Source organism: Chelonia mydas, chromosome 13 (genome assembly GCF_015237465.2).
Source record: "Chelonia mydas isolate rCheMyd1 chromosome 13, rCheMyd1.pri.v2, whole genome shotgun sequence".
Taxonomy (NCBI): Eukaryota; Metazoa; Chordata; order Testudines; family Cheloniidae; genus Chelonia; species Chelonia mydas.
The window spans coordinates 37,038,721-37,062,921 of record NC_051253.2 but is presented as its reverse complement, the minus strand read 5'-3'; the positions used below and the strand labels follow the sequence as shown (position 1 = coordinate 37,062,921).

The window sequence follows — 24,201 nt, the reverse complement described above, 5'->3', positions numbered from 1 at the left end:
TCACTCTAAGTATATATGGTCAACACTCTTACCTTTCAGATTAACAGCCGTGTTAGTCTGTATTCACAAAAAGAAAAGGAGTACTTGTGGCACCTTAGAGACTAACCAATTTATTTGAGCAGGAGCTTTTGTGAGGTACAGCTCACTTCATCGGATGCATACTGTGGAAATTGCAGAAGACATTATTATATACACAGACACCATGAAACAATACCTCCTCCCACCCCACTCTCCTTCTGGTAATAGCTTATCTAAAGTGATCATCAAGTTGGCCCACGAAAGCTCCTGCTCAAATAAATTGGTTAGTCTCTAAGGTGCCACAAGTACTCCTTTTCTTTTTACTCTTACCTTTATCAACCAAACTTGTAATCTCATCAAAGAAAGATAGTTAGTGCAACAGGATCTGTTTTCCATAAACCCATGTTGATTGGCATTAGTTACATTGCCTTTCTTTAATTTTTTGCATTCGACTAAACATAACTTGTGTTTGACTAAGTCATGTCTTCCAAAAATGCATCCAAGATCTTAAGGGATGGAGAATCCAGCACTTTCCTTGGTCTTTTTTTTGCAATGGTTAATGTTCTTCATTGCTAGAAATTGTGCCTTATTTTTCATTTGAATTTGTCTGGCTTCAGCTTCTAACCATTAGTCTTGTTCTGTCTGTCTCCACTATATTAATGAGCCCCTTAGTATCTCTTGTTGTCTCCCCAGAAATGTACTTATACGTGGTGTCATAAATATAAAGGGAAGGGTAAACCCCTTTAAAATCCCTCCTGGCCAGAGGAAAAATCCTCTCGCCTGTAAAGGGTTAAGAAGCTAAAGGTAACCTCGTTGGCACCTGACCAAAATGACCAATGAGGAGACAAGATACTTTCAAAAGCTGGGAGGAGGGAGAGAAACAAAGGGTCTGTGTCTGTCAGTATGCTCCTTTTGCTGGGGATAGAACAGGAATGGAGTCTTAGAACTTTTAGTAAGTAATCTAGCTAGGTATGTGTTAGATTATGATTTCTTTAAATGGCTGAGAAAGGAACTGTGCTGAATAGAATGACTATTTCTGTCTGTGTGTCTTTTTTGTAACTTAAGGTTTTGCCTAGAGGGCTTCTCTATGTTTTGAATCTAATTACCCTGTAAGGTATTCACCATCCTGATTTTACGGAGGTGATTCTTTTTTTTTTTTTTACTTCTATTAAAAGTCTTCTTGTAAGGAAACTGAATGGTTTTTCATTGTTCTAAGATCCAAGGGTTTGGGTCTGTGGTCACCTGTGCCAATTGGTAAGGATTTTTACTAAACCTTCCCCAGGAAGTGCAGTGCAAGGGTTGGGAGGATTTTGGGGGGGAAAGACGTGTCCAAACTCCGTTTTTTCAGGAACTCAGATAAAGTTTGGTGGTGGCAGTGGAAATCCAAGGGCAAAGGGTAAAATAATTTGTCCCCTGGGGAAGTTTTAACCTAAGCTGGTAAAAGTAAGCTTAGGAGGTTTTCATGCAGGTCCCCACATCTGTACCCTAGCGTTCAGAGTGGGGAAGGAACCTTGACACATGGTATTCAAGTCATCTTGCAGTCTTCTATTTTATTAGCTAAACAGACTAAACTCTTTAAGTCTTTCACTCCACGGCATTTTCTCCAACCTTTGAATAATTTTTGGTCACTGGTCTCAGCACCCACTCCATTTCTTTCTTTCTTTAAAAATGTCGATGCCAGAACTGGACACAGTGTTCCTGCTTGTGGAGGACAATGTAGTCCCTTATCTGCTCTTGCTCTGTAGTTCCGAAGAACTATTTGGTGAAGCATAGAGCAGGTTGGCATGGATTTGTTACAGTATTATTGCAACACCTGGGCAAATGTATGAGAAAAGTAGCACATTTTAAATTCTCACTCATAGTTGTTTTCAACTTTTTCAGATATTTCCCTTCCCAAAGGAAATTCAGACTATTCCTCTCAATCATATGTGGTTTAAGGGGAAAAGAATCTAGCAGATTTTGAATTAGGAAGCCAGGAAATGTTTATGCCTGCATTTAAACTTGATCCCTAAGTACATAAGAACGGCCATACTGGGTCAGACCAATAGTCTATCTAGCCTGGTATCCTGTCTTCTGGCAGTGGCTGATGCTAGATGCTTCAGATGAAATGAACAGAACAGGGCAATTACTGAGTGAGCTATCCCCTGTCCTCTTGTCCCAGCATCTGGCAATCAGAGGCTTAGGGACAACCAGAGCGTGGGGTTGTGTCCCTGACCATCTTTGCTAATAGCCATTGATGGACCTATCTTCCATTAACCTGTCACATTCTTTTTTTAATCGAGTTATAGTTTTGAAGTAAACATTTGAACAGTAAATGTACTTTCATGCTACAAATTTCTCAAGTAGTTTTGACAAAGCAGAGTTTAGACCTTGTGAGTGACACTCTGGAGAAGTAGTAGTCCCTCGAATGCTATCTGAGCATTCAAGTTTAATTAGGAGCAATTTATAGGATTTTTTTTTTTTTCATCATAAGAGGGTTGCTATGAATGTTTCCTATCCACCAGCTTCAGGACTGAGTGCTTGTCCACTCTTACTTCAAACTACTTCTTTTCCATACACTTATCTGATCCCTTGACCTCTCTGAAATGAGACCGGGAACTTGCAGGCATGACCAGAGAATCATACGGGACACATGGTCAATGACAATACATAAGATGATACTAACCACCAGAGGGCCCCGCAGCAAAAATCACCTGTCCAGTGAATGAATGCCACTGTGACAAAAAGATATCCTGAAATGTTGCTAAGACTAGATCTGGGCGTATAACTGATTTTTTATTTCTCAGGTATAATATTAAAAATCTCAATTTGAGTCAAAGGACATCAAAAAATGCCAGAAAATGTTGCATTGAAAATGTCAATAGAAATTTAGTTTTGAGTGAAACATAATGTGTCTTTCATTTCACTTCATTTCATTTCTGGGATCTTTTTAACACAAAGGAAAGGAAACGAAGGATGCCTTTCACAATACAGTTGGCAGTGGTGACACTGCACTCTTTAGAGCTTTTAGATCAGTGGTGAGGGCACTCACCTGGCATGTGGGAGACCAAGGTTCAATACCTCCCTTTGCCTGATGGGGAGAAAGTATTTGAATTTGGATTGATCACAGTACAGCAAAGTGCTCCAGCCACTGGTCTATGGGGTACTCACACGTGTTGCACAGGGATGTTTCCTGTAAAATGACCAAGCTAAGCCAAAAATGTGAGGCAATTTAAATTAATTCAATGCAATTTACCAGAAGCTGGGAATGTGCGACAGGGGATGGATCACTTGAGGATTATCTGTTCTGTTCATTCCCTCTGGGACACCTGGCATTGACCACTGTTGGAAGACAGGACACTGGGCTAGGTGGACCTTTGGTCTGACCCAGTATGTCTGTTCTTATGTGTAATGTATATAAAGGAAAAGGGTTTGTATGTAACTTTGGCGCTGTGATGTATCCAACATCCACGCCCCCTCTGTTTGAGTCTATGCCAAATAAAAATACCTGAGTGACAAAGGCTAGAATCAAACTGAGTTCTTGAGAAGTTGAGTTGAATTAGGGCTCGGAAAATAGGCACCAATTCTGTGGGGGCTCCAGGGCTGGAGCACCTATGGAAAAACACCAGCAGCCTAGCTCCCTGCCCCTCCAGCACTTCCCACGAGCCGGCGACCCCACTGATCAACTCCTCCCCCTCCCCCCCAGTGCCTCCTGCCCACCATGATCATATGTTCCATGGCATGCAGGAGGCACGTGGAGGTAGGGGGAGGAGCGGAGATGGGGCATGTTTGGGGAAGGGGGTGGAAAGAGGAGGGGAAGAGGTGGGGAGGGGATGGGGGTTTGTGGAAAGGGGTGGAGTGGGGGCAGGGCTTGGGCTGGAGGGGGAGATTGAGCTTTCCCCGGGGTAGAGAGGAAGTCGGCACCTGTGGCCCAGAAGAAATCTCATCAATCTCACCTCACCTCACTTTAGTAGAACAGCACTGAGATGAATGTATAATAAAACCAGATTAAGTGTATTAACAAAGAACAGACATTTCAGGGATACTGAGATCAGAGACAGAGAAAATGGTGACAAATAAAACAAAACATATAATCATGCCTTCTCATGACGAAAATGTAACTCAACAGGTTATAATGCTTGTCAAAGACATTGTTCTCCCCTACAGCTGCTTCATAGCGTCACCAACCCACATGGCTGAGGAACGGCGTTTCCTAGACGCAAAGAGCGCTGACCTCTTTTCCCCCTCAGTGACGGATAACAAGATGCCCTTTTGTTTCTCCTTATATTCACCAAAGTTAATTTTCTTTGTCTCAAGAGTTAGGATGACCCCCTGGGTTCTCACTCTGGTATGTCCTCTGGTGTTTTGGTGCCATGCGGTTTCCTCAACCTCCTGATATCTGGGGTTTACAAATGCAATGCCCATTGTCTCTGGCTCATCCTGCTTGATTTACGGTCGAGACGCAGGCAAATCAACATTCCTTTGTCCAGGACAAGCATGTTTACCAACTCTTCCTCCAAAACACATTTCAGGAACATATTTCCAGCACACATTGATTATTCTTTACACACCATCCATCCATCCATAATTCAATGATATTAATGGCCAACATGTCACCATCTTTCATTTGATACTTCACATGACATTCTTTATACATAAATATTATCACAGAAGAACATAAAAACTGCCATAGTGGGGGAGAACAATGGTAGCCCAGTATTCTGTCTTCCAACAGTGGCTGGTGCCAGATGCTTCAGAGGGAATGAACAGAACAGGATAATTATCGAGTGATCCATCCCAGTTTCTGGCAGTTGGAGGCTAGAGACACAAAGAGCATGGGGTTGTGTTCCGGACCATCCTGGTTAATAGCCATTGATGGACATATCCTCCATCAGCTTATCTAATCCCAGACATATTTTTGGCCTTCACAACATCCCCTGGCAATGAGTTCCACAGGTTGACTGTCTTGTGCCAGGAACTACTTCCTTATGTTTGTTTTAAACTGGCTGCCTACTATTTTCATTGGGTGACCCCTGGGTCTTGTGTTATGTGAAGGGGTAATAATGACAACAAAGTGTTAGGTGTAGTGAGTATGTCAGGCCTAATATGAGTGACTGTCGGGTGGCTCCTCTGCCAGTTGGCACCGAGGGGCTCTTAGCACCCCAAGAACATACTGCACTTGGCCAGTCTGGAGGTAAGGGAGACATGACAGAGTCGAAAAGACAGCTTACAACTTTCCCACTGGATGCAGAGAGAAAGACCCACCTCGGTCAAGGCAGTTCTTTAGCAGCTTAAAAGCACATAGGAAACCAGCTAGATACCCTCCATGCCTCACGCACACCACCATACTGTGAACTCAGATCAAATTGGAGTGCACAAACCCTCAGTCAAGCGAAGGGTGGATGGTTCGGAGTTTAAATCAAGACATTGAGACTTGAGATACTCAGGCATCTTACCTTACGACTGGAAAACTGCAAATATAGAACCTATATTTAAGAAATGGGGTGCGGGGGGGGGAGGGATGATTCAGGAAACTACAGGCCTGTTAGTTAGATCTCAATTGTTTGCAAGCTCTTAGAACAAATATTGAAAGAGGGGGTAATTAAAGTTATACGGATAAACTGCAAATGGGATCAAATAAACTATGGTTTTACTGAAGGTAAATCATGTCAGACTAACCCAATCTCTCTCATTTTTTCTGACATAGTCTGTGAGTTACTAGAGAGAATTCTTCCCCAGGTGTCTGGATGGTGGGTCTCTCCCACCTGATCAGAGTCTATTTGACCACCATATTTGGGGTTCGGAAGGAATTTTCTCCCAGGTCAGATTGGCAGAGACCCTGGTTTAATTTTGGTATTTTGGGTTGTTTTTTTTCCCCACCTTCCTCTGCAGCCTGGGACATAATCACTTGCTGGTTTTAACTGGAGTAAATGGTGGATTCTGTGTAACTTGAAATCTTTAAATCATGATTTGAAGACTTTAGTAACTTAGCCAGAGGTTATGGGCCTCTTACAGGAGTGGGCTGCTGAGCTTCTCTGGTCTGTGATGTGCAGGAGGTCAGACTAGATGATCATGATGATCTCTTCTGGCCTTAAAGTCTGTGAGTCTAAGACTCTACTTGGCTCTCTCACACATTCACTGTGTGTCTTGGAGATGCTGTTGAATCTCCCCTTGCCTCAGTTTCCCTTGTGCATAATGATGCACTTGGATGCTGGGAGACTAAATCCATGAATGTGTGTGACACTCCCTGATGCCACATTGATGGGCATATTAGAGCCTAGATAACGAAAAATGTGAAGTCACTAAGATGTGTGTGTGTAGACATTTGTGTCTCCATAGAAGTCTGGGACCTGAGGCTAGGCTTTTCACGAGTGTCTACATGATTTAAGAGCACAGGTCCACTTGAAAGTCAGCGGCATCTCGGAAAATCCCAACCATGAACTGTACACTGAGTACATGAACAGGTGTCACACCCTCCCTTTCTCTGGCCACCCTGAAGACATGGGTGAGGGACTCCACTCTGTTTTTTTAAAGAGTCTCCTAAACAGCGATTGGGTGGGAAAATCTGCAATAGGTTTCTTGTAAGCATCTCTTCTTGGACTGTGGCACCATAATTGGAGGTGACCACTGACCTCATCACCTGCATGTAGTAAGGAAGGCCATTTCCTTGGAGGATAGAAGTTTGTCTCCATTCACTCTGGTGTTTGTACCGTCGACAGTGCTAGCATGTTACTGAGGTTTCCTTCTCATTAATCAATGTAAGCATCAAGGGAGATGTCGCCTTCCCACAGAAAGGATAAAAGCGAAATCTTGAGAGGGTCTCTCTTGCAGGAACTGGGCATGAGGCAAATAGCACCATATAGAACACTCGGAGTAGATCTCTTTCCTGGCACTGTTAAAGAACGTGAAGCAGATGATGGTAGAAGATAAACTGCGGAACCAGTATCCTGGTCTCTGAATCACTGTGAAAAGGGGCAGTATCTGAAAATCAGCCTCACTTAGAACAGATTTAAAGGTAAAACATTTCCACCATTTCTGTTTCAATTAAATCATGGGATTTTGAAGTGGCAAACATGAGCTTCTGTGCACCGTACTCCGGCCACCTCACTGGGGTGGTGGGGAAGAATGGTCTTTAACGGGCTAGGAATATTCAATGTGCTGTGTCAAAACTATGTCTTATCATGCTTCTTCTTCTCCGGAATTACTGGGAATGTTGATGAATGTGAATAATTGACTGATCTGAATAATTCCATAGACCACACTAAAATGAGGAGTAATTCCATTATTATATGAAATTGAATTAAAAGAAGATACACATGTTAAGAAGGTCTGAAAAAATACAGAAGGGTTCAGAGATAGATAGGTAGATAGATAGATAGATGTGTATGGGGATAGGACTTTCTTTCTTTCTTTCTTTCTTTCTTTCCCAATACACCTCATCTATCTATCTATCTATCTATCTATTTATCTATCTAACCATTTCCATATACCTTTCTCCTCCCCCCTTTTTCTCTCTCTTTCTGTCACTATAGACTTCCTGCAGAGTCCAAATATTTTTTTTTAATCCAGAACATTGAGCTGAAAACTCTAGCTATAATAGCAGACTTGGTGTAATCCCATTTAAATCAATACATGAGGTTCTCTCATTTAAATCAGTGTGAATTAGGGGTGACTCATTTCTCCTTGCATTCACACTGGAAGTAATGGAGTTATTCTCAGGGCAGTGGCCAAGAATTTCAAAATTGTCTAACCATTTTGTGGTACCTAAATATAAAGAAGGCTGAACTGAGACAACTCAAAGATGCACTTTCTGAAAACCGGATGCTTTGAACATATTTCAGGCAGAACATCCAAAATCTATGGTCCCTTCTTGACCACGGTATGGAGACACAACCAAATCAAAATCCTAAAATTCTCCCACCATAGTAAGAGGAAGATCCTATAGTTGGACAGGAATATAGGAATGGATCCAGAATGGAGGAATTCAGTGGTCCATATAATCAATAGACTCTGTTTGACAGTGGTCAATATCAAATGCTTCTGAGGAAGCAAAGGAATTATATAACACATTTCTGTATTATCCCAGACAGATATTCATTGCTTTATGCCCTGAAACAAAGGTATTTATTTCTCTTATGAAACTATAGATTATGTAATGTACCTGGACATATTCTGATTATTCAAATCAAAATCCAAGTCTTGTGTTGATATTAAGACTGGTCCAAAACTTTCCATGCAAAGTTTTCTGTAAATTTGAGATTTTGATAAAACAATGGCTTTCACCAAAAGGCTCTGCTTTCCTGCAAAATTCTTTCATTTTTACATGAAATGCCAAGAACACAAAATAAGAGAGAACACATTCAGGCAAAAACAGGAAATGTTTTTGTTTGGTGTTGAAAAATGTTCAGTAATTTTCAGCCAATTCAGTGGCCAAAGCAAAAATAACTGACAAATAAATATTTTTTTAAAAATGTTTTGAGGTTTTAACTTTTTTTTTCAACTAAAAACCAGCATTTCCTTGGGAGAAAATGTCTGTTGACATTGTGAGGGATGGGACACTGAACAAAACACTCCTCTGATCTTCTTCAGTGTGTTCCATTTTATAATGCCTAAGTATAATGATGTTCAACACTTCAAAAATGGTGAAGAGAAAAACAAATATATTAAAAGGGAGAGATAGGGAGATAAAGAAAGAAATCAGGATTGAGAGGACAACTCTTAGAAGAATTGTGTCTGACCCTCCTTTAAAGAATGGGTGACATTAGGGGTTATTAGTTCATAATGGTAAATGTCTATCTTATGAAACAAGAAAAAAAAACATGATAAGAAGTGAAGCCCCAGCCTAGGAGATTATTTCTGCTGTAAAGTATTCGGAGTTTAGGGTACCATTGAGGATTTATAAAATTAAACTTTCAGAGTTCTGTCAGGGGTATGGATTGGTAGAGAATTTGTTGATCTCTTGGAGAAGGTGGGAAACTAGAATGTGCATTATCCAAAGCAGAAGGTCAGAGATGCACCAGCGATATGGACACATCACCAGAAGGGGAAGTAGAGGACTCAGCATTTGTGCAATGAAATAGAAACAGTACATTGAAAAGTACCCTGATGTTCTTCAACTGCCAGTTCAGTTTGTTTTCTCTTCCAAGGTAGAACCCATGGCAGACACAGAACTAGGAAACAAAACGGCTGTCAAGGAATTCATCCTCCTGGGATTTGGAGACCTCCCTGAACCGACGAGCTTTCTCTTCCTGCTCTTTCTACTGATCTACATTGTGACCCTGGCGGGGAACATCCTCATTGCAGCATTAGTTGTGGCTGATGAGTGCCTTCACACCCCCATGTACTTCTTCCTGGGGATTTTGTCCTGCTTGGAGACCTGCTACACCTCCACCATCCTGCCCAGGGTGTTGGCCAGTCTCCTGACTGGGGACAGAACCATTTCTGTTAGTGGTTGTTTTGTACAGTATTATTTCTTTGGTGGCCTGGCAGCTGCAGAATGTTACCTCTTATCTGTGATGTCTTATGATCGGTATTTAGCTATATGTAAACCACTGCATTATGGAACTGTTATGAATGGCAAGTTTTGCCTCCGGTTAGCAGCAGGGTCTTGCATCATTGCCTTTGTGGTTGTCACCATATTCATATGTTTGATGTCACAATTAACTTTTTGTGGCCCCAGTAAAATTGACCATTTCTTTTGTGACTTTACCCCAGTGGTCCAACTGTCCTGCAGTGATACCTACTTGATAGAACTTGTTGCTTTCTGTTTTGCTTCCATAGATATCTTTCCCCCATTTCTATTAACCCTGACATCCTATATCTGTATCATAGCCACTGTCGTAAGAATCCCATCCACTACTGGGAAGCAAAGGGCATTTTCCACCTGCTCCTCTCACCTGATTGTAGTTACAACCTTCTACGGGACCCTAATCATGGTGTATGCCGTACCAAAAACACATACACTGAGAAATCTGAACAAAGTGTTCTCTGTCTTCTACACAGTCCTGACTCCAATGCTCAACCCCCTCATCTACAGCCTGAGAAACAAAGAGGTCAAGGAGGCTTTGAGGAAATCTCTCAATAGAGTTGTGGCTTTTGTGAGAATTTGGTGACACTGAGCTAACTCATTTAAGTTACACTAAAACATGATACCCTGAGCTGTGTTTTTGAATCTGAAAGGCAATTAATCAATGTCTTGTTCCCTATCATAGTCTTGGCAATTTTGGTTCATTCTTAAGAAACCACTGAAATAAGCACCATCTCTGTCTGGGCTTTCAGGATGGTGTTTTCAGGAAGATCACCGATGGATTGTAGTTTCTGTATGAGTTTTCTCATGAAGTTGATAGATTTCCATTCCATACAGCTAAATTCAGTGCCTTGCATAATGACAGGTTTCAGAGTAGCAGCCGTGTTAGTCTGTATTCTCAGAGTAAATGTGGGAAGACAAAAATACAAAAGAGTAAAGTTCAGAGAGAGAGAGAGAAGCAACCAGCTTTACCATAAAAGTTATTTATTGAACAATAGTGATAACTACACAAGGAGGGCTAAACCAACATAACATACATTATTAAAGGTTAATACCTGAGGTAGAAAGGAAAACAGAGAGAAAGAGTACTTGTGGCACCTTAGAGACTAACAAATTTATTTGAGCATAAGCTTTCATGATCTATAGCTCAATTCATCGGATGCATTCAGTGGAAAATACAGTGGGGAGATTTATATACATAGAGAATATGAAACAATGGGTGTTACCATACACACTGTAATGAGAGTGATCACTTAAGACGCCCCATCATCTCAGGCATTGGCACCCTGACAGCAGGATTGTCTGGCTATGTAGACTCTCTTCTCAGGCCCTACGCTACCAGCACTTCCAGCTATCTTCAAGACATCACTGACTTCCTGAGGAAACTACAATCCATCGGTGATCTTCCTGAAAACATCATCCTAGCCACTATGGATGTAGAAGCCCTCCACACCTACATTCCACACAAAGATGGACTACAAGCCGTCAGGAACAGTATCCCCAATAATGTCACAGCAAACTTGGTGGCTGAACTTTGTGACTTTGTCCTCACCCATAACTATTTCACATTTGGGGACAATGTATACCTTCAAATCAGCGGCACTGCTATGGGTACCCGCATGGCCCCACAGTATGCCAACATTTTTATGGCTGACTTAGAACAATGCTTCCTCAGCTCTCGTCCCCTAACGCCCCTACTCTACTTGCACTACATTGATGACATCTTCATCATCTGGACCCATGCAAAAGAAGCCCTTGAGGAATTCCACCATGATTTCAACAATTTCCATCCCACCATCAACCTCAGCCTGGACCAGTCCACACAAGAGATCCACTTCCTGATACTACAGTGCTAATAAGCGATGGTCACATAAACACCACCCTATACAGGAAACCTATTGACTGCTATTCCTACCTACATGCCTCCAGCTTTCATCCAGACCACATCACTCGATCCATTGTCTACAGCCAAGCTCTACGATACAACCGCATTTGCTCCAACCCCTCAGACAGAGACAAACACCTACATGATCTCTATCAAGCATTCTTACAACTACAATACCCACCTGCTGAAGTGAAGAAACATATTGACAGAGCCAGAAGCGTACCCAGAAGTCACCTACTACAGGACAGGCCCAACAAACAAAAGAACAGAACGCCACTAGCCATCACCTTCAGCCCCCAACTAAAATCTCTCCAACGCATCATCAAGGATCTACAACCTATCCTGAAGGATGACCCATCACTCTCACAGATCCTGGGAGACAGGCCAGTCCTTGCTTACAGACAGCCCCCCAACCTGAAGCAAATACTCACCAGCAACCACACACCACACAACAGAACCACTACGCAGGAACCTATCCTTGCAACAAAGCCCATTGCCAACTGTGTCCACATATCTACACAGGGGGCACCATCATAGGACCTAATCACATCAGCCACACTATCAGAGGCTCGCTCACCTGCACATCTACCAATGTGATAGATACCATCATGTGCCAGCAATGCCCCTCTGCCATGTACAGTGGTCAAACTGGACAATCTCTACGTAAAAGAATAAATGGACACAAATCAGATGTCAAGAATTATAACATTCAAAAACTGGTTGGAGAACACTTCAATCTCTTTTGTCACTCGATTACAGACCTAAAAGTTGCAATTCTTCAACAAAAAAACTTCAAAAACAGACTCCAAGGAGAGACTGCTGAATTGGAATTAATTTGCAAACTGGATACAATTAACTTCGGCTTGAATAGAGACTGGGAGTGGATGGGTCATTACACAAAGTAAAACTATTTCCCCAGGTGTGGCGGTTCAATGACAAGACAGAACACAGCTTTTAGCAAGCAAGCAGGCTGGTCTGCTAATGGGCTTCTCTCTGCCTGTCAGCTTTCCACCTTCCCCTTTATTCTCTCTCTCTCCCCCCGCGCATTACATTCTCCAATAGATAAAAGGAATACACTGGCTTTGTTTAACATTCTTATTTACCAATTTCTATCTACTGCATTCCTTGCTCTCGGGCCTTGAGCCCAGTCCTGAGAGGCTTCCCATGATTACTGTCCTTTAATTAACTTCCCAGGGTTCATACCTGGTCCTCGTCCTTGGACGGAGCAATGTGTTGCTCCTACACAACAGTCAGGGTGTGCCCTGACTGTTTCCAGGTGGATGGACAAAACATGAACCCTTCACCCCACGTTTATCCCCCCCCACACACACACACACACTGTTCCTGGGGGAAGTCCCAGATGACTGGAAAAGGGCTAATGTAGTGCCAATCTTTAAAAAAGCGAAGAAGGAGGATCCTGGGAACTACAGGCCAGTCAGCCTCACCTCAGTCCCCGGAAAAATCATGGAGCAGGTCCTCAAGGAATCAATCCTGAAGCACTTACACGAGAGGAAAGTGATCAGGAACAGTCAGCATGGATTCACCAAGGGTAGGTCATGCCTGACTAATCTAATCGCCTTCTATGCTGAGATTACTGATTCTGTGGATGAAGGGAAAGCAGTGGATGTATTGTTTCTTGACTTTAGCAAAGCTTTTGACATGGTCTCCCACAGTATTCTTGTCAGCAAGTTAAAGAAGTATGGTCTGGATGAATGCACTGTAAGGTGGGTAGAAAGTTGGCTAGATTGTCGGGCTCAACGGGTAGTGATCAATGGCTCCATGTCTAGTTGGCAGCCGGTGTCAAGTGGAGTGCCCCAGGGGTCGGTCCTGGGGCCGGTTTTGTTCAATATCTTCATAAATGATCTGGAGGATGGTGTGGATTGCACTCTCAACAAATTTGCAGATGATACTAAACTGGGAGGAGTGGTAGATACGCTGGAGGGCAGGGATAGGATACAGAGGGACCTAGACAAATTGGAGGATTGGGCCAAAAGAAACCTGATGAGGTTCAATAAGGATAAGTGCAGGGTCCTGCACTTAGGATGGAAGAACCCATTGCACAGCTACAGACTAGGGACCGAAAGGCTAGGCAGCAGTTCTGCGGAAAAGGACCTAGGGGTTACAGTGGACGAGAAGCTGGATATGAGTCAGCAGTGTGCCCTTGTTGCCAAGAAGGCCAATGGCATTTTGGGATGTATAAGTAGGGGCATAGCGAGCAGATCGAGGGACGTGATCGTTCCCCTCTATTCAACATTGGTGAGGCCTCATCTGGAGTACTGTGTCCAGTTTTGGGCCCCACACTACAAGAAGGATGTGGATAAATTGGAGAGAGTCCAGCGAAGGGCAACAAAAATGATTAGGGGTCTGGAACACATGACTTATGAGGAGAGGCTGAGGGAACTGGGAATGTTTAGTCTACAGAAGAGAAGAATGAGGGGGGATTTGATAGCTGCTTTCAACTACCTGAGAGGTGGTTCCAGAGAGGATGGTTCTAGACTATTCTCAGTGGTAGAAGAGGACAGGACAAGGAGTAATGGTCTCAAGTTGCAGTGGGGGAGGTTTAGGTTGGATATTAGGAAAAACGTTTTCACTAGGAGGGTGGTGAAACACTGGAATGCGTTACCTAGGGAGGTGGTAGAATCTCCTTCCTTGGAAGTTTTTAAGGTCAGGCTTGATAAAGCCCTGGCTGGGATGATTTGATTGGGGATTGGTCCTGCTTTGAGCAGGGGGTTGGACTAGATGAACTCCTGAGGTCCCTTCCAACCCTGATATTCTATGATTCTATGATTCCTCAGACGTTCTTGTCAGCTGCTGGAAATGGCCCACCTTGATTATCACTACAAAAGGGTTTCCCCCCCTCCCTCTCCTGCTGGTAGTAGCTCACCTTAAGTGATCACCCTCGTTACAGTGTGTATGGTAACACCCATTGTTTCATATTCTCTATGTTATAAATCTCCCCACTGTATTTTCCACTGAATGCATCCAGTGAAGTGAGCTGTAGCTCACGAAGGCTTATGCTCAAATAAATTTGTTAGTCTCTAAGGTGCCACAAGTACTCCTTTTCTTTTTGCGAATATAGACTAGCATGGCTGCTACTCTGAAACCAGAGAGAAAGAGGGTGATCTCACCCATTCCATGAGGTTTGAACTGGTCGGGGTTCCCAGGTGATGGTGGTAGCTCTGGGTCCTGAGTGCTGGAGACAGGCAGAGCCCCCAGCACGATCAGTCAGGAGAAGATGGAGTCCCATGGAACTGATGCATAGTTTGGATCTAAGCATCAGAACACTTACTTGGGCATAGGTAGGGGTTTTAGTAGAGAAAATACAATGGTTCAAGGGAGATCACTAGATTTGTTTATGGGTAAACTGATGACTTAAGGGTTTTCTTTAGGCTAGATAATAGAAGCTGATCAGTCTTGGCTATGGGTGGTGTTTTCTTCCAGGGAGCTTACAATGCAATTAGGCTGCTTCAGTATTTTGGATATCAATCAAGGATTTATTACTAGAATTGGTCTGATAATTGCTGAGCTGGGTGTGTGCAGGTGTCGGTTCATTAACATCTGGAGCAGAGAGCCCCATGATGCAGTGCATCCCAATTTTTCTGATCCCAGAGTTCAGCGCGGTTCTCTGTTTTCCATTCTGTATGCAAATTGAGATGTCTCCCTGTCCCATCTTTCATGCAGATGAGGCTAGGGGAGTTGTCTCTGTTTTCCATTCTGTATGCAAATGGAGACGTCTTAATCTTTTCACCCTTGTCAGGAGGGGTCTAGGTGTGTCTCCCATCCACCCTTCATTGTTCTCTGCAAACCTTTTCTCTGATCGATTTTGGTTCAACAAGAGACTGGTGGTGTGGGGGGGTGTCTTTCATGAGTCAGACAGGCTACATACTACATCCTGGTTCCCCAAAAACACAGAGCTGACTGGTATAACCCCATGGAAAATGTTGACTTTTCACTGAAAAAGTCACAACCTGAAAATTGTTTTTTGGTGGAGGTGGGTGTTTTGTTTTTTCAGGAACTGAATGCAAACATATTTCTCAAAGCACTAAATATTTTCAGCCAAAAGCTGCTCAAAACCGAAACGTGTTCTGATTTTAAAAAAAGTTTTGGATTTATAGATTTCAGATGAAATTTGGTGAAAAGCATATAGTTGAGTTTATCTTTAAAATATATTAACGAATTTGCTTCATTCCTAGATACATCCCATGGCAAATGCTGACTGTAGAAATCAAATGTCCATGGAGAAATTTGTCCTCCTGAGATTTGGGAATCTCCCTGAACTTCAGATTCTTCTCTGTCTGCTGTTTCTAGCAATCTACATGGTGACCATGGCCGGGAACATCCTCATTGTTGTACTAGATGTGGCTGATCAGCACCTTCGCACCGCCATGTACTTCTTCCTGGGGAACTTGTCCTGCTTGGAGATCTGCTACACCTCCACCATCCTGCCCAGGGTGCTGGCCAGTCTCCTCACTGGGGACAGAATCATTTCTGTTAGTGGCTGCATGACACAATTTTATTGTTTTGGTATCCTAGCAGCCACAGAATACCATCTGCTAGCAGTGATGTCTTATGATCGGTATCTAACGATCTGCAATCCACTCCGTTATGCCACTCTGATGAACAGCAGTGTTTGTTTCCAGCTAGTGGGTTGTTCCTGGACAAGTGGCTCTCTGGGCAGCATCATAGTAATCATTTTAATGACTAAAATAAAGTTTTGTGACTCCAATGAAATTGACCATTTCTTGTATGATTCCTCACCCACCATAAAACTGTCCTTTAGTGATACCCAGCTTCTAGAACTCACGATTTTCACGCTCTCCTCCATCAGGTCACTGGTCCCATTTTTATTCACATTGGCGTCCGTTTGCATCTTCAACACCATCCTGAGAATTCCTTCCACCACCAGGAGGCAAAAGGCATTTTCTACCTGCTCCTCTCACATTGTCACTGTCACAACACTTTATGGGACTCTGATTATTGGCTACATGGTTCCAACTGCCCACCATTCAAAGGACTTACACAAGGTATTCTCTGTCTTCTACTCTGTCCTGCTCCCACGGTCAACCCCCTCATCTACAGTCTGAGGAACAAAGAGGTCAATGAGGCCCTGAGAAAGGCTCTCAGTAAGTTTCTGTCTTTTGCAAGACTTCAGACTGTAAAATTAACAGATCTCTATCAGTGACCTACAGCAGGAGATTCTGGAAGACTGGCACCTCTCCCCAATCAGCTAATTTTGATCTTTGCAGTTGTAAAATAAGATTGAGATTTTTAAAAGGGACTTTAGGGGTTAGGAGCACTGTATTCCATGCTTGAATTTTCCAGAAACTTTGGAGGGTTACTTAGGGTGGTATTTCAAAGCAGTTGAAGTGAGTTAAACACCTAAACTTCACTGGAAGTTGTGTCACCTAATTCCTTCACATTTCTTTGAAAATCCTGGCCTAAAACTTTGGCAGACACGGATTTCACTGAATTTTAGGACTGATACTTGCTGCTGCTTCCTTTAGGGAGCAGTGTTTGTATGATATGTTTTGGCTGATATTTTTCTTTTTCAGGTGATGGAGGATAATTTGGGGAGAGGGGAGCAGGCAGGGGGAAACAATGATTGCATGAGTGAGAAAAATAACTCTGAATTCAAATGCAATGTTAACTGTTGTATATGCCTGTGAGATTACATATTTTTTTCCTTTGCAAATCTAATAATAAATAATAATAAAATAGCGCAACTGCATCAAAGTTTGGGTCAATATTTTTTTGGTCTTTGAGTCATATTTTAATGTCAGAAGGGACTCTCATCTAGTCTTCATGACACTTGACCCGCCATCTAAGTTTCCCACTCACTTCTATCTGGATTTTTCAGTGTCTCTGATTACCCTAGATTTACTGAGCTGGCCAATGGAGATACACTGATTCACAGAAACTGGGGCTCTGGACTCTTTCTTTTAAGGCATATTTCAACATTGTGGGCCTGATTCAACACTGGATTACTTAGTCTCTATATATGCTATTTTACATTAGAATCAAAGACTTCTGGTAGGGGAAATTCTTTCCAGCAGCTTATAGATAGACCCTGTTAGGCAAGAGTTCAAATTCAGTTAGCAGCTGAGACAGAAACCCATGTAACTAACAAGCAGGAACACTGGAAGCCCAAGGACACTGGCAGCTGTAAACACTTGATAAACTTGTATGGTCAAATGTCTGCCCAGTAACTTGGCTCTTAGAACAGAACAAACCCTCACTTCACAGCCCTCCGGATATCTGTAAACACTCACCCCCCCACCCCATCCCTTCACTTTAAGGTAGTCATAGATAATTGATGTAATCAAAATAGTTTTATGCGTATGTTCTGCTCCTGTCAATGTCATGTTAAATGTTTTCTTTCTCTCTGAAACAATGTTTGCCTCTGTAAGTATAAGGTATGTGCAAATGGAGTGATAAGAAAAGGTATATAATTGGTCACTGTGGTACTACACTTTTGAAGCTGTTCTGTCAGTCTTCCCGGTACCGTGAATAAACCCCTTCAGTATTGTCTGTGCCTGCCTGATTCTTGGGGAAAAGAATCTCCTTGCTTCACAGTTTGGCATAGCGAGCAGGGTGTGATCGGGAATCCTCAGAGAGTTTGTCACAACCAGGGATAGAGGTGAGTATCCTTTTACTTACCACCTCTAGTGCACACCTTGGTTTGGGACTCCCCGAGACACCCCTTAGCACCTTTTTTTTTAAATATGAACCACATATAGGATGCACAGAGAAGAGGATGGAACAGGATTTTGTTTGTGGTCAGGGTTTTCGGGTTGCAGGGATCACTGTGAGTGAAGGCTGCAATACAAGTACTGAGCACCAGAGTGTTCTTCAGTAGTGCTGCGTACAAGAGTGTGCTCAGTCAGTTCCCCTGAAATGCCACTTGAGTGGGTTTCAGGAAGCTGGGTAATAATGTTGTATGACTGGCCCCAGGGTGTATCAATGATACCCTCTAAAGGAGGGAGACTCTTTGATTTTATAAAAGGAAAACATGGGACGGTTCAAAAGACTATGGCAAAGGATGGATGGAATGAGGGTATGAGTGTGAAGGATAGCATGTTGTGGTGGTCTGGTCAGATGAAAGGAAAGTTAGAGAAAGGAATTGTGATACTGTACTGTGAATATGAAAGAAAGTTACGGAAATTGGAAACGCTCCAAAAGATTCTTACATCAGAGCTGAACAAAAAGACAGATTTAAACCACAGATTAAGCGAGCTTCAAGCAGAGAACAACACTCTAAAAGCAAAAATAAAAGAAAGCAGCTCCTCTGCATGCCAGATTGCTGCTAGCATACAACAGAAGGGTAATTTTACTGACCCTGGTTCAAGCAGTGAGACTGATAAAGACCAAAACTAAATCAATTGGAAACACCTTGAAAAACAAATCCAGTATTGGAACCTGGCACACACGGGGAAAAACTGGGATAATTGGCCTCCTTTTAACCCAGACTTAAGTGCCAGCACTCCCCTGGCCCCTCTTCAAGTAACCATGCGGTGGTCAGGGCCAGAAAATAACAGAGTGGCTCATGATACTTATAAGTACACTCCTCTCAGCACAGAGAAAATGAGGGGCTTACTGAAAGATCTCCCTGATTTAAAGCCCAAAGATCCAAATTTGGTATTTTGGAAAAAAAATAAGTTAGATGGTTACCACGTATACATTACATCCCTGGGATCTTCATATCCTAACTAAGGCTAAATGCCCTCACCTTTCATGGGGCAAGATCCCCTCAGAAGAGCAGTGGAATGGTACTTGGGCCTCTGTCAAATTTGTATTAGAAAGTGACATGACTCGTGCCTGCACTGATTTTAAGGAAGCCGTCCAAAATGCCTTGGGGAATGGAGCTGGTAATTGGGGACTAATAGTGGGATGCGTACAAGGCAAGGACGAACCTGCTGCTCAATATTGTGAGTGGAAATGGGAAAGGTATTCAAGTAATGCAGGCACTGGCAATCCAAAGAAAACTGATCAGGCATTTCTAAAAATGTTAAAGGAAGGTTTTAACTCCCACCTGCAAATAGCCCTTAACTTGGGAGTGAATCCAGGCTCTGATTATGAATCCATCTGTATTTGGGCCTCTGAATGTGAAGCCAGTCAAGCTAAATATATAAAGAGCAAGGCTACTCGCATTCCTGTGGTAACAGCAAAAAGTAAACTATCCTGTTATAATTGTGGGTTTCTCGGGCATACCCAACAGAACTGCAGGTGCAAGATCCAAAAGTCTAGTCAGGGACAGAATCATGGCCAGTTGAATCCCCGCAGTACCTCACTGCCCTTTCAATCTGGTCCTGATCCTGCCCCCACCGCCTCCCCTACCTTACAGTGTTTTGTATGTGGGGAGACCAGATACTGGGCAGCTGGATGCCCAAGCCGAGTAGCCCTGGGCAACCAGCCCCAACAGGTATCTCAACCAGCTGCTAACCCTTACTAACACCTAAGCAAAGAGCAAATGGCCAGGCTTTTAAATTCCATGACCTGCTAGGATCCAGCAGCCCCCCTTGCTCATCAGTACTGCTGATGCAGATATAAATCTCTTGAGGCCACACTTACAAGCCTGGATAAGGGGCCAGTCATGCACAATTCTTGTGGACACGGGAGCATCTGTTTCCATTACTGACCTCCCCCTCCCCACTACTAAACAGTATTTTACTATTTCAGGGGTAGGAGGTGCACAACTCATGTCTTATAAAAGCTACCCTGTTCTTGTAGAATCTAATCTTCTGGACTCAGTCTTTTTATGTAGCTCCAAATGCAGAGGGGACTATTTTGGGCACGGACGCCCTCTGCAATGCAGTGACTCTTAACCTTTCTCAGAGTACAGGTGCCTTTGCTGATAAACTTCTGCATACTCATACGGTTCCTCTCCGTAATGATAACTCTCTCACTTCTGTTGCAGCTGCCAAATCCATGGCTCTCACTTGGGACACCTCTAACCCTTTTCAAGAATTATGTTCCAGGTTCCCCTCTGTTTGGGCAGAGAATAAGCTGTCTTGCATTTTGGTGCCAGCTCATCTCTGCCCACCCATACAGGTTACCAGTCAACTCCCTCCACCTACCTGAGGCTGTGAACATGGTAGGTGACATTGTTCACTCTTTACTTCAGCAAGGTATATTGGTTCCTTGTGGGAGTGCACCCTCTTAAGCCCGCACATTACAATTGCACACTTTAATCTTCTTAATTCTGCTACTTTGATGCCGACTAAGGGGAACCTCATCAGTGCCCTCTTTCTGAGGATACTATTGTTAAGGAACCAACTGGGTAGCACAACCACCTGCTGCCCTTCTTTCCATGAGGGCAACCCCTCTCGCTAGTACAGGAAGAAAAGGAGGACATGTGGCACCTTAGAGACTAACCAATTTATTTGAGCATAAGCTTTCGTGAGCTGCAGCTCACTTCATCGGATGCATACTGTGGAAAGTGTAGAAGATCTTTTTATATACACACAAAACATGAAAAAATACCTCCTCCCACCCCACTCTCCTGCTGGTAATAGCTTATCTAAAGTGATCACTCTCCTTACAATGTGTATGATAATCAAGGTGGGCCATTTCCAGCACAAATCCAGGGTTTAACAAGAACGTCTGAGGACGGCGGGGGGGGGGGGGGGGAGGTAGGAAAAAACAAGGGGAAATAGGTTACCTTGCATTATGACTTAGCCACTCCCAGTCTCTATTCAAGCCTAAGTTAATTGTATCCAATTTGCAAATGAATTCCAATTCAACAGTTTCTCGCTGGAGTCTGGATTTGAAGTTTTTTTGTTATAATATGGCAACTTTCATGTCTGTAATTGCGTGACCGGAGAGATTGAAGTGTTCTCCGACCGGTTTATGAATGTTATAATTCTTGACATCTGATTTGTGTCCATTTATTCTTTTACGTAGAGACTGTCCAGTTTGACCAATGTACATGGCAGAGGGGCATTGCTGGCACCTGATGGCATATATCACATTGGTGGATGTACAGGTGAACGAGCCTCTGATAGTGTGGCTGATGTTATTAGGCCCTCTGATGGTGTCCCCTGAATAATATGTGGGCACAGTTGGCAATGGGCTTTGTTGCAAGGATAGGTTCCTGGGTTAGTGGTTCTGTTGTGTGGTATGTGGTTGCTGGTGAGTATTTGCTTCAGTTTGGGAGGCTGTCTGAAGGCAAGGACTGGCCTGTCTCCCAAGATTTGTGAGAGTGTTGGGTCATCCTTCAGGATAGGTTGTAGATCCTTAATAATGCGTTGGAGGGGTTTTAGTTGGGGGCTAAAGGTGACGGCTAGTGGCGTTCTGTTATTTTCTTTGTTAGGCCTGGCCTGTAGTAGGTGACTTCTGGGAACTCTTCTGGCTCTATCAATCTGTTTCTTCACTTTCACAGGTGGGTATTGTAGTTGTAAGAATGCTTGATAGAGATCTTGTAGGTGTTTGTCTCTGTCTGAGGGGTTGGAGCAAATGCGGTTGTATCGCAGAGCTTGGCTGTAGACGATGGATCGTGTGGTGTGGTCAGGGTGAAAGCTGGAGGCATGTAGGTAGGAATAGCGGTCAGTAGGTTTCTGGTATAGGGTGATGTTTATGTGACCATCATTTATTAGCACTGTAGTGTCCAGGAAGTGGATCTCTTGTGTGGACTGGACCAGGCTGAGGTTGATGGTGGGATGGAAATTGTTGAAATCATGGTGGAATTCCTCAAGGGCTTCTTTTGCATGGGTCCAGATGATGAAGATGTCATCAATATAGTGCAAGTAGAGTAGGGGCGTTAGGGGACGAGAGCTGAGGAAGCGTTGTTCTAAGTCAGCCATAAAAATGTTGGCATATTGTGGGGCCATGCGAGTACCCATAGCAGTGCCGCTGATTTGAAGGTATACATTGTCCCCAGATGTGAAATAGTTATGGGTAAGGACAAAGTCACAAAGTTCAGCCACCAGGTTAGCCATGACATTATCGGGGATAGTGTTCTTGACGGCTTGTAGTCCATCTTTGTGTGGAATGTTGGTGTAGAGGGCTTCTACATCCATAGTGGCCAGGATGGTGTTTTCTGGAAGATCACCGATGGATTGTAGTTTCCTCAGGAAGTCAGTGATGTCTCGAAGGTAGCTGGGAGCGCTAGTAGCGTAGGGCCTGAGGAGGGAGTCTACATAGCCGACAATCCTGCTGTCAGGGTGCCAACACCTGAGATGATGGGGCGCCCAGGATTTCCAGGTTTATGGATCTTGGGTAGTAGATAGAATATCCCAGGTCGGGGTTCCAGGGGTGTGTCTGTGCGGATTTGATCTTGTGCTTTTTCAGGGAGTTTCTTGAGCAAATGCTGTAGTTTCTTTTGGTAACTCTCAGTGGGATCAGAGGGTAATGGCTTGTAGAAAGTGGTGTTGGAGAGCTGCCGAGCAGCCTCTTGTTCATATTCCGACCTATGCATGATGACAACAGCACCTCCTTTGTCAGCCTTTTTGATTATGATGTCAGAGTTGTTTCTGAGGCTGTGGATGGCATTGTGTTCTGCACGGCTGAGGTTATGGGGCAAGCGATGCTGCTTTTCCACAATTTCAGCCCGTGCACGTCAACGGAAGCACTCTATGTAGAAGTCCAGTCTGCTGTTTCGACCTTCAGGAGGAGTCCACCTAGAATCCTTCTTTTTGTAGTGTTGGTAGGGAGGTTTCTGTGGATTAGTATGTTGTTCAGAGGTATGTTGGAAATATTCCTTGAGTCGGAGACGTCGAAAATAGGATTCTAGGTCACCACAGAACTGTATCATGTTTGTGGGGGTGGAGGGGCAGAAGGAGAGGCCCCGAGATAGGACAGCTGCTTCTGCTGGGCTGAGAGTATAGTTGGATAGGTTAACAATATTGCTGGGTGGGTTGAGGGAACCATTGCTGTGACCCCTTGTGGCATGTAGTAGTTTAGAAAGTTTAGTGTCCTTTTTCTTTTGTAGAGAAGCAAAGTGTGTGTTGTAAATGGCCTGTCTAGTTTTAGTAAAGTCCAGCCACGAGGAAGTTTGTGTGGAAGGCTGTTTTTTTATGAGAGTATCCATTTTTGAGAGCTCATTCTTATGGCTCACCTTGATTATCATACACATTGTAAGGAGAGTGGTCACTTTAGATAAGCTATTACCAGCAGGAGAGTGGGTTTGTGTATGTGTGTGTGGGTGGGGGGGTGGGGTGAGAAAACCTGGATTTGTGCTGGAAATGGCCCAACTTGATTATCATACACATTGTAAGGAGAGTGATCACTTTAGATAAGCTATTACCAGCAGGAGAGTGGGGTGGGAGGAGGTATTTTTTCATGCTTTGTGTGTATATAAAAAGATCTTCTACACTTTCCACAGCATGCATCTGACGAAGTGAGCTGTAGCTCACGAAAGCTCATGCTCAAATAAATTGGTTAGTCTCTAAGGTGCCACAAGTACTCCTTTTCTTTTTGCGAATACAGACTAACACGGCTGTTACTCTGAAACCAGCTAGTACAGGAGTTTCACTTTGAACTCATTACCGTAATGACTATGTCACTGGGGGAAGGATGTGTAGTCCCGGCTCCCCTCTCCTGATTTCTGACACTGCACAGGAATATATCAAAGGCCTAAATGAAGTCTTGCACCCCCTAAAACTAACTGTCCAAGACCGACAAGAAGCCCAGGACCCTCCAGAGACCTCCTCCTGGATGGACGTACAGAGGGCGCTCTGGTGGCTGGACGAGCTAATTCCCGACAACGACCAACAGGAGGCACCGCCGGGTGAGTCCGAACCTTTACACCATAACAAAACACTTTTGCATGATGCCCTTATGGTCTCTGTTCAGTTTA

General features: G+C 43.6%; 2 protein-coding genes across 2 annotated transcripts; both read left to right on the top strand.

The window, feature by feature from the left end:
• The first annotated feature begins 923 nt into the window (after positions 1–923).
• On the top strand, positions 924–16,614 carry LOC119563628 (olfactory receptor 6C4-like). Its single transcript, XM_037877069.2, has 2 exons — positions 924–970; positions 15,602–16,614. Exon 2 carries the CDS (start codon positions 15,611–15,613, stop codon positions 16,490–16,492), a length of 882 nt encoding a protein of 293 aa, XP_037732997.2. The 5' UTR covers positions 924–970; positions 15,602–15,610; the 3' UTR covers positions 16,493–16,614.
• On the top strand, positions 9,153–10,109 carry LOC102931132 (olfactory receptor 6N1). Its single transcript, XM_007052875.2, has one exon. It carries the CDS (start codon positions 9,153–9,155, stop codon positions 10,107–10,109), a length of 957 nt encoding a protein of 318 aa, XP_007052937.2.
• Positions 16,615–24,201: the final 7,587 nt, after the last annotated feature.

Excerpts from the sequence above, each read along its gene's own strand:
- LOC102931132 (XM_007052875.2), top strand. The coding sequence starts at position 9,153 with ATGGCAGACACAGAACTAGGAAACAAAACGGCTGTCAAGGAATTCATC.
- LOC119563628 (XM_037877069.2), top strand. The coding sequence starts at position 15,611 with ATGGCAAATGCTGACTGTAGAAATCAAATGTCCATGGAGAAATTTGTC.